Source organism: Pomacea canaliculata, linkage group LG3, assembly GCF_003073045.1.
Source record: "Pomacea canaliculata isolate SZHN2017 linkage group LG3, ASM307304v1, whole genome shotgun sequence".
NCBI lineage: Eukaryota > Metazoa > Mollusca > Gastropoda > Architaenioglossa > Ampullariidae > Pomacea > Pomacea canaliculata.
In genome coordinates this window covers 41,899,570-41,908,642 of record NC_037592.1, presented here as the reverse complement: position 1 = coordinate 41,908,642, position 9,073 = coordinate 41,899,570, and the positions used below count along the sequence as shown (strand labels likewise).

General features: G+C 44.0%; 1 protein-coding gene across 1 annotated transcript; it reads left to right on the top strand.

Annotated features, from left to right (window-relative positions):
• Nucleotides 1–2,133: 2,133 nt before the first annotated feature.
• On the top strand, nucleotides 2,134–8,857 carry LOC112560112 (ficolin-1-B-like). Its single transcript, XM_025231698.1, has 2 exons — nucleotides 2,134–2,243; nucleotides 8,415–8,857. Exons 1-2 carry the CDS (start codon nucleotides 2,186–2,188, stop codon nucleotides 8,645–8,647), a joined length of 291 nt encoding a protein of 96 aa, XP_025087483.1. The 5' UTR covers nucleotides 2,134–2,185; the 3' UTR covers nucleotides 8,648–8,857.
• The last annotated feature ends 216 nt before the right edge of the window (nucleotides 8,858–9,073 follow it).

Sequence of the window (9,073 nt, the reverse complement as noted above, 5' to 3'; positions counted from 1 at the left end):
TAGTCTGTGTGTCTGTGTACTGACACATTACCACCCTAGTCTGTGTGTCTGTTGTACTGACACCTTACCACCCTAGTCTGTGTGTCTGTGTACTGACACATTACCACCCTAGTCTGTGTGTCTGTGTACTGACACATTACCACCCTAGTCTGTGTGTCTGTGTACTGACACCTTACCACCCTAGTCTGTGTGTCTGTGTACTGACACATTACCACCCTAGTCTGTGTGTCTGTGTACTGACACATTACCACCCTAGTCTGTGTGTCTATATTGACACCTTACCACCCTAGTCTGTGTGTCTGTATTGACACCTTACCACCCTAGTCTGTGTGTCTGTGTACTGACACCTTACCACCCTAGTCTGTGTGTCTGTGTACTGACACATTACCACCCTAGTCTGTGTGTCTGTGTACTGACACATACCACCCTAGTCTGTGTGTCTGTATTGACACCTTACCACCCTAGTCTGTGTGTCTGTGTACTGACACCTTACCACCCTAGTCTGTGTGTCTGTGTACTGACACATTACCACCCTAGTCTGTGTGTCTGTGTACTGACACATTACCACCCTAGTCTGTGTGTCTGTGTACTGACACCTTACCACCCTAGTCTGTGTGTCTGTGTACTGACACATTACCACCCTAGTCTGTGTGTCTGTGTACTGACACATTACCACCCTAGTCTGTGGTCTATATTGACACCTTACCACCCTAGTCTGTGTGTCTGTATTGACACCTTACCACCCTAGTCTGTGTGTCTGTGTACTGACACATTACCACCCTAGTCTGTGTGTCTGTGTACTGACACATTACCACCCTAGTCTGTGTGTCTGTATTGACACCTTACCACTCTAGTCTGTGTGTCTGTGTACTGACACATTACCACCCTAGTCTGTGTGTCTGTGTACTGACACATTACCACCCTAGTCTGTGTGTCTGTGTATTGACACATTACCACCCTAGTCTGTGTTTATGTACTGACACCTTACAACCCTAGTCTGTGTTTATGTACTGACACCTTACAACCCTAGTCTGTGTGTCTGTGTACTGACACATTACCACCCTAGTCTGTGTTTATGTACTGACACCTTACCACTCTAGTCTGTGTGTCTGTGTACTGACACATTACCACCCTAGTCTGTGTTGCTGTCTTCTCTGTGTCCTACACTAGACCGGCAAACTCTCAGTTTCCTACTCAGGCCAGACTACTTGACATGTCCTCCCTCTCCTCGCCTTGTGCCCACATCTGAAGCCTTCAAATACTTCCTTAAAACCTTTTTCGTTCAGAAATATATATTCTAATCTGGAGTACAGCTCTACCCACTAATTAATTCTTCCTCCAGTGCTGGTTTCATCTGTTGTACAGTTTATGTTGATGTAAGCTTTCTGATGTTTATCCTAATGTTTCTGTATGGTTGACTGTACATTTGTTATTGTTTGTATACAGCGCATGGACCTCGTACTTACATGGAGAATACACTTTATTATTGGTAGTAATAACAACAGCGCTAAAACCTCAGTAAGTTTGTGATTTACCTTTTTGTCATCTGAAGTCTAGCAATAATGTCAACAGTTTTATAACATCATAGTACAGGTAATGACAGGGTTGTCCATGGGACTTTTTTTTATCCCGTCCCATCCCATCCCATGGCAATTTATGCCTGTCCCATCCCGTGGGATGTTTCCCATGGGATTCCCATGGTATTAACAATCCTATGGACAACACTGAAAACCACTTTTCGGCTTTTGTTCTATAATTCCTGCTACTTCACATACAATAGATGATTCGGAGGAAAGCTTTAAATCCTTGATGAATGAAATAACAGTAAATTTATTTTGCAATATCAAGTATCGACTACCATGGGAAATACAAATGTGTGCTCTCCCATCCCATCCCATCCCATCCCATCCCATGGGACGTTTCCCATGGGATTCCCATGGGATTCTCATTCCTATGGACAACACTGGGTAATGACCAGCGACACGTCTGTGGTTCATGAGAACTCTTGAGCATGATCAACACAAATATTTCACTGCTGGACTTGTCTGTTAACTTGAGATCATTGCCTTGTCTTGTCTCAGGCCTGTCCAAGCTTCACAGACTGATATATTCTGAACCTATGCGCTTGAGAGTGGACATCATAGCAGCGAGTGGACAACGTCGCTACGTTGAGTATGACGTCTTTATGGAGGGTCCTTTGTTTGGCTACAGTATTTCCCCGTACTACCGCTCGGGTGATGCAGGTACGTACGTGACCACTGAACAGTAAGAAAGAGTGAGACGCAGGTTAGCTGGCAGGCTGCCTGTCTGGCTGGTTAAGAAATGTGGATGACTACATTTGTGTGTGGCTTTGCGTGCCTGTGTGCGATGGTGACAGCGCCTCCTATCGCGTGCGTTTCCTTTGAAGTAACTTGGAAAAACAAGTGTCATGATCAGGGAAAAGCGAAAGGAAAAGAGGTTTCCGCGGGTTTTTTTTTTTTTTTTTTTTTTTTTTTTGGGAAGTTCGTCCGTATATCATTTAAGATATACAATATATTGTGCAGACAAAGAAATACCTCAGCACGCTATTGCTATTAACAGGTCATTTTTAATAATCAGGGCTTATGTCTGATCGAATTAATAGTATGCTGTTCATTCACATCTTCAGTTCAAATAAGTGGAAACGGCTTTATTCTTTTAAACCACTGCACCCTTCTTGTCCAATTCTCCTCATTCAAGATGAAAACGCTCGACGAATCGTTACTTCGGCTAGTGTTTAAAAAAAAAATAAAATAAAATCGCATACCTCGTAGAAGACCCTCGTGCTGAAAGACTATTTTCAGGTCAGCCTCGGAGCCAAGACCCAAGTAATAACACAATGCACGCGTATGAAGAAACACAATGTGGCACGACTGGTGTGCGAAAGGGAGAAGTACTTTTTATCTTGGTGTGGTACCAGTTCTGGGTCTTCAGGTATTTCACAGCATGCTGTTTGCTGCAAATATGTTATTTTTTATTTTTTTTAAAATTTTTCAATAATACAACATATATGACATTTATACATTGATTACTGCATTCATTCAGTATAGAAGGGGGGAAAAGAATAGAAGGGGGGAAAAGAATAAAGAGGAAAGACGAGGAGAAGAGATGAAAAAGAACATCCTAGCTTCCACTAACTGTGCTTATATTATTAATTTTTGATATGGTTTCCAAATAGCTTCAAATAGGTCCAATTTACTACTTAAAATACTATGGTATCTTTCTGTATTATATCTGTATTTTACAATCAGTAAAAAGGCATGTATAGAGGCTACATCGTTTTTCCATTTGCATACGTAAATGTAATATTTTGCTAACAAGATAATTAGGTCTAACACTTTGTCCGTACAAATGTTGTCCTGTACACCAAATAAAATAAGTTTTTCAGAAAAATTAAAATTTCTTAGTGTTGTACATTTACTAATCATGACTGAATGTAAATCTCTCCAGAAAGCACTAACAAATTGACATTGCCATAACAGACGACATATTGTCTCTTCATCGTTAAGACATATGGCACATTTGGGGGAATTAACAATCTTGCTTATAAAGAGAAACCTGTTGGCAAAGTTCTATGGAGAATTCTTAACTGGAACCATTTTAGTTGGTTAGCGGGTTTTTTTCTTGTTTGTTTTTTTCCCCCCATTCTTAGGAGCTTCTTGAGGGCTGTATTGTGAAGTCCTGATCACACTTGTTTAAAGAGTAATTTAATTATGTAAAATAGGATTTAGTGAGCTTTAGTCATTGTGTTATTTTTAATCTGTTTTGCGTGCCAGCCTTTGACTGGATGCAAATTATTACTTGTGAAATGTGAGCCGCCACGACGAAATGAGTCAAGTCGGAAATCTGAGATTTTACAAATTGGATATTTTTGAAATGTACAGGGTTTAGTCTCTTTATTTGACACAAAGTTATTCTTCTCGTCCTGAAGTTGAGTTATAAAGATTAGAAGAGTGGAAGTACGCTGGTCCCCTTATTGAGAAAAGCGGGTTCAAAGATTTCAGCAAACCCATGTGTCTCCTTAGCATCGGACACTTTTCATTGTTGACACTGTTCTACACTCTACATCAGGGGTAGGCAATTAATTTTCCCAAGGGGCCGCATGAAAAATTGGGATGGTTTTAGAGGGCCGGACTAATATAGTTAACTCAGTTTTTCACAATACTGTATATACAGTATATATACTGACGGGCGGGCCAGCGGGCGGGCCGGTCAGAGACAGGAGGCGGGCCGGATCCGGCCCGCGGGCCGGCCTTTGCCCAGGTCTGGTCTACATGATGATAACACAAGGCGCGCTACATCATTTCAGGTAATAAACATACATAGACATGAACATGTGTGTGCTTATAAAACCTGTAAGCAAAAATAAACAGAAATGGAAGACAATTGTCATTTGTTGTCTCACCAAGTCATGACCGTTGACCTGTGCCAGTCCCACAATGCCACACTAGTACCGTTCTACCATACGGAGGAAACCTTTCATCTTGCCGCGCTGTGTTTCTCACACTTTGACCTACAGGGCAGTGGGACCTTTCACCTTTGTCTTGGGTGTTGGTGGAATTAGAAATTCTGATATCCCATGGCGAACGACACTCTCTGGATCTTGTTGTTGTCGGTAAATAGAACAGACACCAGACTTTGCTGTTCTTTTGCTGATTCCTACAGACAGCTGTTGATACGAAACCAAGCAAACTGTACTAGGAACAGGAAGGGACGATGCTCGCAGTAGTCCACCCGAGGGTAATCGCCGTAAGTCGGTGTTGTCAGGTGCACCAGTGCTAGGGTACACTGACTTCACACAGCCCTTCATTGTAGAGACCGATGCCAGTAACGAGGGACTCGATGCCATTCTGTCACAGGTGCAGGAGGACAGAAAGCGGGTTATTACCTATGCCAACCGACGTCTGCGCCCCACAGAGCGAAATGACAGCAATTACAGCAGCATGAAGGTGGAATTTCTTGCGATGAAGTGGGCTGTGACTGACAAGTTCAGACACTACCTGCTAGGTGCGCAGTTCGTCGTGTACACCGACAACAACGCGCTTGTCCATTACAAGACTGCAAAGCTGGGAGCAGTGGAACAGAGATGGGCATCGCAACTGGCACAGTTTGACATGACTGTTGTATATCGACCACCCAGTCAGAATCCTGCAGATGGATTATCTAGACTTCCAATATGTGATGATGCACATTCCGGTGTGTACCTCTCTGATACGAACGGCACTCCCATTCCAGTAGAGATTTCTGAAGCGTGTGAGCTGTGGTGTGCACAGCACCCGGAAACTGATGAAAAGAAAATTTTGAATCTTTTCCATCTTTTCGTGGCAGTCACATGTAAATAAACGAGATTCAAATTTATCCTACTCTTTACGCGATTCTAAGCAGTTTTATTTTGCCTTTAGAATTCCTTTAAGTAGGCGCCTGAGGCATCTGTTTTGGAAGACATCAAGCTTGTTACTGATGGTTTTGATTCTGGTCCGTAAAGGAGGGTGCTGATCACAGGTGACTGGAAGATTCTAAGCTTGATCTTCTGGCTGATGTTTGTTGCCTTCCATGTGCTCCTGAGTGAGGCGAAGGCCTGGATAGATAGGTGAAACTGTCAACTTCCTCAATCTCTTCTCCATTTAGTTTGATGCTGTCTTGGACTCTGGCGTTCACTCTCATACTTTTCGTTTTCTTTGTGCTGACCTTCAAGCCAAGGTTTCCAGCTGTTTCTGAGAAGGCCTTTGTTTTTTCATGCATGTCTTGGTGGCGGTGTGACAGCAGGGCAATGTCATCAGCAAAGTCTAAGTCTTCCAGCGTTGTTGTTGCTGTCATAGTCATGGTCCATCTGATCCCTCTCCTCTCACTGTCGGTGGAAGTCTTCATGATCCAGTCCATGGCCAGGATGAAGAGGAACGGCGACAGAATGCAGCCCTGCTTCACCCCGGTACTGACGTTGAAGGGGTCTGTGAGCTCCGTGTCACAGACAACCTGGGATTTGAAATCGCTGTACAGCATTGCAATGACCTGAACAAGTTTTGCAGGGACTCCGTAATGCCTCAGGATCTTCCATAAGGATTCGCGGTGGATGCTGTCAAAAGCCTTCTCCAGGTCGATGAAATTGATGTACAGTGGTGTGTTCCATTCGTTGCTCTGCTCCAGAATCTGTCGCAGAATGAAGATGTGTTCGGAGCAGGATCGCCCAGGGCGAAATCCTGCTTGCTGTGGTCGGAGGTCTTTCTCAAGAGTTGCCGTCAGTCTTGACAAAACAATCTTGCTGAAGACCTTGCTGGTGAGGGAAAGAAGTGTTATGCCCCTCCAATTATTGCAGTCTCCAAGATATCCTTTCTTGGGTAACTTGAAGATGAGCCCTGTCTTCCACGCAACAGGGACCTGCCCTGATTCCCAAATTTGCCTGAAGATTTCAGTCAGCATAGGAGCTGTCACATTTATATCTGCCTTCAACATCTCTGCTGTTATTCCATCTGCCCCTGGTGCTTTTCCGCTCTTCGTTGTCTTGACTGCTGCTGTCACTTCTTCCAGGCTTGGTGGGTCTGTGCAGATGTCAAGGTCTATAGCTGCTGGCTGGATGTCTGCAAGATGAGGGGATCTGGTCTGTTCAGAACCGACTCAAAATGCTCCCTCCAGCGCTGTAGTTTTTCTGCCTCTCCCTCGACGACATTACCGTTCACGTCTTTCACTGGCACATCACTGTTCTTAAACCCATTGTTTAGCTGTTTGTTTATCTTGTACAGTGTCTTCAGGTCATTTTTACTTGCTGCATTTTCTGCTTCATCTGCCAGTTGCTCTATGCAGTCTCTTTTGTCGGTTTTTGTCATCTTGTTTACCTGTTTGTTGAGTTTTGTATATCTTTGTCTGTGTTGTTCCTTCAGGCGTTCCGATCTAGTGCTTTTGCATGATGATTTTTTGTTTGTCTTTCTCTCGTTTATCTTCTTCCATGTCTCTTATCTGATCCACTGTTCTTTCTTCTTCCGTTGGAAGCCCAGTATTTTCTCTCCTGTTTCCTGTAAGACTCGATGGAAGTCGTCTAATGTCATCTCTTGTTGGTCTCCTAGTGCCTGGAACCTGTTCTTTACTTCCATAGCAAAGGCGCGTTTGGTGGCTGGATGTTTCAGTTTGCCAGAGTCCACTCTCTGCTTCAGAGAAACTGTGGCTATCACAAGAGTGTGGTCACTGGCAACGTCTGCTCCTCTGTAGGCTTTGACATCTTGAAGTGAGCTCCTCCATCTTCGGTTGATGATGACATGGTCTATCTGGTTCCTGGTGATCCCATCAGGTGATGTCCACGTTGCCTTGTGGATGTCTTTGTGTTGGAAGAGTGTGCCTCCAATCAGTAGGTTGTTTTCTTGCTTGCCCATGACATGCTCCCTGTAGGTGTTGTCACTTCAACATGTCATGGGCTGGAACGCTTTCTGAGGCTGCCTGGAGCTGATCGTAAAAAGCATCCTTGTCTTCTGCCTCAGAGTCATTTGTTGGTGCATAGCAGGCTAGCACTGTCAGCTTGGTGTACTTTGAATGGAATCTTGCTCTCAAAAGCCTGGATCCATAAGGCTTCCATTCCAGCAGTGCCTTTTCCGTTTTCTTGTTGAGGAGTAGAGCTACTCCTTCAGAGTGCTGACCGTCTGATCTTCCTGAGAACAAGATGGTATGTCCTGACGCTAGTCTCCTCTTTCCCGTGCCGGTCCATCTGACCTCACTGACTCCCAGGATGTCCAAGTTGTAGTTGTCAAACTCCTTGACTAGTTGGAGCATCCTGCCAGTCTGGTACAAGGTCTGGACGTTCCAGCACCCCACCCTCAACTTTTGCCTCGGCTTCAGTAAATCCGCTGTCGGGGTTTGGCTGTCGTCCGTCATTAGTCCAGTCAGCTGGTGTGCTTCATTACCTTCGCCAGCTGTGACGAGTTCTCTGTTGTTAGTTTCTGTAACATGATTTTGTTTTTTACATGGTGGAGTTGTTAGCCCTACCACAACCTATTTTACCTCTAGGTGAGGTGTCCACCTTAGTCGCCTCTTACGACATGCCTGGCTGGATGGCAGGGACCCTGTTCTTACGATGCTCGCTAGGCAAGCATACCCCGGGGTCCCACAGGGGAGAGTTAGTTATACTCATTCATGTTTACATATTTTAGCTGAGGCATTCTTCTGTTTGAAAACTGCTCTCCTCACTCTTACGTTCTTGATGATGTTGTGGGTTCAACATCATTAGATATTAAAAAAAAACTCGTTTCGTATTTGATTGTGTTTGCGTGGTGTTTAGCTTGGTTATGATGAACGACACAGAAATAACATTTAATAATAAAAGTTTCTGTAGATGTTTGGTAGTGATAATACATTTGTGATTAGGACTTTGTGTGTGTAGTAGTATGTAACTGTGTGTGTTTGTGTGCTTACAGGAGATTGGTTGAGAGGTATTTACCGTAAAGGGTTTTCAACCTATGACCGAGACCCGACCGGCTGTGTCAAGACACGTCACAGCGCCTGGTGGTACCCGGATGACTGTGGCAACGTTTACCTCAACAGCCCTAATGCAAGGGGCAATGTTTGGGGTGACTACAGCAACCTGCAGTTCTCGGAGATGAAGATGAAGCCACGCGACTCAACACATTGGTATACACCGCAGCCCTGACGATCTCACAGATGAAGACGAAGCCAGACTAACACCACCTTGTCTCCTGCACCCACTGCTCACACCGCCAGTCCACTGTTCACTGTTCACTACAGGTTCCACTGATGATGTGAGCTCAGTGTACATTAACCTCTCGCAATAGTCTAGCATCTGACCCTAGTGCAGACTACTTACTGTACTTTAATTGTTTACTTTGAGTATATTGCCTGGTGATTCCAATATACATGTGTGGTGTGATTTCTTTCAGATTTGGATTTGCTTGGATAAACTAACATGTTTACAAACGTAAAGTCTAAGTTTAATTAATTAATTTAGCATTTAATTGTGCCTAGGTTATAGTAAACGTGTCATGAACTGTCGCTATACACCTGATAGTTTATAGTAAACGTGTCATGAACTATATATTAGCTATACACCTATAGTAGC

What these genes read in the sequence shown, in the direction of transcription:
- LOC112560112 (XM_025231698.1), top strand. Translation starts at nt 2,186, where the DNA reads ATGGAGGGTCCTTTGTTTGGCTACAGTATTTCCCCGTACTACCGCTCG. An exon ending in CTACCGCTCGGGTGATGCAG is followed by an intron (nt 2,244 to 8,414) that starts GTACGTACGTGA and finishes GTGTGCTTACAG; the next exon opens with GAGATTGGTTGAGAGGTATT.